Source organism: Morone saxatilis, unplaced genomic scaffold, assembly GCF_004916995.1.
Source record: "Morone saxatilis isolate NCDOM2014 unplaced genomic scaffold, NCSU_SB_2.0 Contig20, whole genome shotgun sequence".
Lineage (NCBI taxonomy): Eukaryota > Metazoa > Chordata > Actinopteri > Moronidae > Morone > Morone saxatilis.
This window is the reverse complement of record NW_023339763.1, coordinates 5206353-5209834: the sequence shown is the minus strand read 5'-3', so window position 1 is coordinate 5209834 and position 3482 is coordinate 5206353. Positions and strand designations below refer to the sequence as shown.

The window sequence follows — 3482 nt, the reverse complement described above, 5'->3', positions numbered from 1 at the left end:
CACGACCCTGCAGACTATCAAATTCAAAAATACAAGCCAGTTTTAGAAATATGTAGGATTAGTGGTATAATGTTTTTTATTGGCTGTATTTATTTGCAAGAAAATCATATATATATAACCAAAATCATATTAACTTCCTTACTTTGTTCCGTCCAGGATAAGAGTCTGTATCACCCCGTCAGTAACAGCTGTATCGACAGCAGCCCGAGTGAGCGGCGAGTCTTCATGAACATGTGCGACCCCTCCTCTCTTAGCCAGCAGTGGCTGTTTGAGAGAACCAATGCCACTGTGCTGGACCACTTCAACCATGGCTCCAATTGAGGCCACTGGATGGTGAAATGAGGCGTCTTCCAAAGAAAAAGATCATGAAACAATGATCAACTTTAAACAGGTGAATAATACAATAATAACTTTTATTTAAACCTATTTTGTCTGTAACAAAGTGGGGCTTTTATTTGTTGTCAAATGCATTGTGTTTTTCAGTCATTTCAGTCAAGCACCTGGAGTACATTGAATGGTGACCTCAAATAGTGCAAATATTGGATGCTAATACTGTGTGATCAAGTCTAACAAAGTTGAATATGCCTTTAAAGGACATGTCTGGTTATATTTTTTCTTTCTTATCGTCCACAAATTCTGCCAACCAAAGTGTGTGTACCCAAAGCCTGATACATCTTATTTGTCAGTGCCATAGAGCTCCATGTCCGAAAACTATTAAAAACACATAAATGGGTGCCATCTTTCCTTATCACCATGAAGAAGTGCACTGTAGTTTATATTCAGTTAATCCAAAATACATCATCCTGATACCAGAAATACTCACAAATGTGTATTAGTCCGCAGTTGAAAATAGTCCCCAACAAATGCACTATTTTCTCCTGTTTAAATAACATTTGATTAAAACTACAGTGACCAGCTGTTTTAGGAAATTACTGAGACTTATATATGCTACCTATTTTTAAAGATTTACATGTTCACCAGGAACAAATTGGCATGGTGCTGAGTGCCACAGGCAGAGAAGTTGGAAAGTATTGAGAGATGAAATAACACATTATTTGGTTTGGTCTTTTTGTGGGATTTGTTGACAAAAAGAAAACAGAATGATGCCAGCCGCATTCTTTAAATTTGTTAAATAATCAGCTTGTCTAACTAAACAACACATTGTTTGAGCTGCTGTAAGCTGTCTGTTTATTTTGCCTCTGTTTCTCTGTTGTCCAGATAAGAAGCTACAAGTGAACAACGTGCTGCTTCAGAGACATTCCCCGTGGTACAGCAGTGATCCAGGGCGCTGGCTGAGAGCAGAAAAGCTGGTCAGACCACACACAACAACATGCAGAATACAATCATACAGCATGAGCTTGTGATGAGGAAGGAGGTAAAAGAAAAAGAACGAACCAATCTATTGTCAACGGAATTTTACTTACTTAAAAGTACTTATTTAAATTTTAAAATGAATTCACTTTGTGTATTCTGTCCTTTCCCAGGGTGGGAGAACCACAGTGAAACCTGATTGTCCTGTGGAAACCCATAAAACACAGAGCTCTTACAGACGGAACCTTGGACTGTCAAGAATGTTGAAAATTTGCAAAGATCCTGTCTTTCATTGCAAGTTTAAATCTGTCAAGCACAAACTCTGCTGAATTCAATGGATTGTCTATTATTTTGCCTCTTTTCACCTTGTCTTTTTCAAGTGTTGCCTTAAAAGTTCCAACAATGAGAAATATCTGCTACCTGTTTTCACCCAAGGTACAACAAACCGAACCCAAAACAACATAATGGTGATGTATGTTGGACTTTATTGCAAGCTGTAACTCTGTGAAAACTGGAAAAATATATTTTAACCAATTATTCTTGCACAGTGTGCAGATACATTGCAAGAATGTGCCTTTTATTGAAGGAACAAAATGTTGTATGTGAAAATATATACTTTGTTTTTACTAAGCAATAAAGCGACAAAATTACACAGATTATGTCCATTTCTATCTCAAGATGAAAAATGTTTTTATTGAAATGCTTATGTTGTTCTGTCTGTCAATTTGCAGGTAAAATACTTTAATCACACAGGTTAATGAAACACATCCCATAAATACCTGAGGGAGATGTAAATAACATACTGTACATTACATCAGTGATTGTTTCTTCAATGGGGATATATTACTAGTGAAAACTGAACAGCTACTCATGTCTATTATAAGCTAATCAGCTAAAGGTTATCATGTTCACCACAGGATGATATAATAATGTATTAAATGACAATGTAAAAACAATATAAAATGTGCATAGTAATAAACCTACAGAGAAATATCACTTGAAGCTAAATCTTCTCTCAGCTTTATGGCAAATTTCAGCTCATTCTTTAGCTGTCCGCCCCACAACTTTATGTTTTGTTTGACTGTCTCCTACTGAATGTTGTTTCCACCAGCCTGAAGGTAGATGCTATCCCTCTTACTACAAAACACCAAAATGTGTGTTTATTGGAAAGGCCATGCTGGAGGCTGGAGACACTACTTAGGACTGAAGTCTCTGAGTTGATGGATATGTGGATATGAATACCCCAACATTTTGTGACTTGTATGTTAACATTAATGACTGGCAAAAAGTCTTCAGTTTTACACTGTATTGAGCAACCACTGTGAGAGACAGACAGCATAAACATACTGTAGCTACATGTAGCAAGATATCACAGTATTAAAAATGCATCTACAGATGATAATGAAGCAAATACTTGTAATATTTTCTGAATTATCACACACGCTACACCCACAGAGTGCCCACTCCAGCACTGTGTAATTGACCAATTGGGTCCATGACTCAGCCCCTGTATATAAGCACTGATGTCTTATTGGAAATTTGATAAAACCGAGGTCAAACAAACTCATCATCTCTGCTCGGTCTGAGGATGAAAGCTGCACGCCAAGCTAACATTGCCCCACAAAGGACAGCAGCTGCTGTAGCCCAAAGATCATTTGCCACTTTCGCTTTTTTTTATTGAGTGAGTCATCAACCTGAGTGGCAAATCCAATACTCCGAGGATGAGTCAGGGGGATCTTATTGGCTGCCACCAAGGTCAAACAAACAAACAGTGGACTGAAGAAATTGCTGTAGTAATTGCACTCTTTTTTTCTTTATTTGTTTTATATTTAGCATTGATACATCCATTCATTCATGCACATATATGCAGCTTTAAACTTCCATGTGCTTCCATTAATAGAAAAGCTTTCAAGACTGCATGTATACTACATATAAGAGAAGCTCTGGTGAAATAGATGAGTCATTTTACAAACTACAGAAGGAGAAAATGGATGATTTTCACAGTTATGCCGATGACGTCCAGCTTTACATCTCTACCAAATCCATCACCTCTGCCACTCACTCCACTCTCTCCAACTGCCTCACTGACATTAAATCCTGGATGCACACCAACTTCCTTAAACTTAACTGCGACAAAACAGACAAAAGGCCCCAAATCCATCACTAAAACC

General features: G+C 37.5%; 1 protein-coding gene across 1 annotated transcript in view; it reads left to right on the top strand.

Annotated features, from left to right (window-relative positions):
• Positions 1-321, top strand: part of LOC118331732 (polypeptide N-acetylgalactosaminyltransferase 10-like) — a 17859-nt gene extending 17538 nt beyond the window's left edge. Inside the window, exon 7 of the mRNA XM_035666802.1 lies at positions 157-321. Coding sequence (XP_035522695.1) covers positions 157-321 — 165 coding nt within the window. The remainder of the gene's footprint in view (positions 1-156) is intronic.
• The last annotated feature ends 3161 nt before the right edge of the window (positions 322-3482 follow it).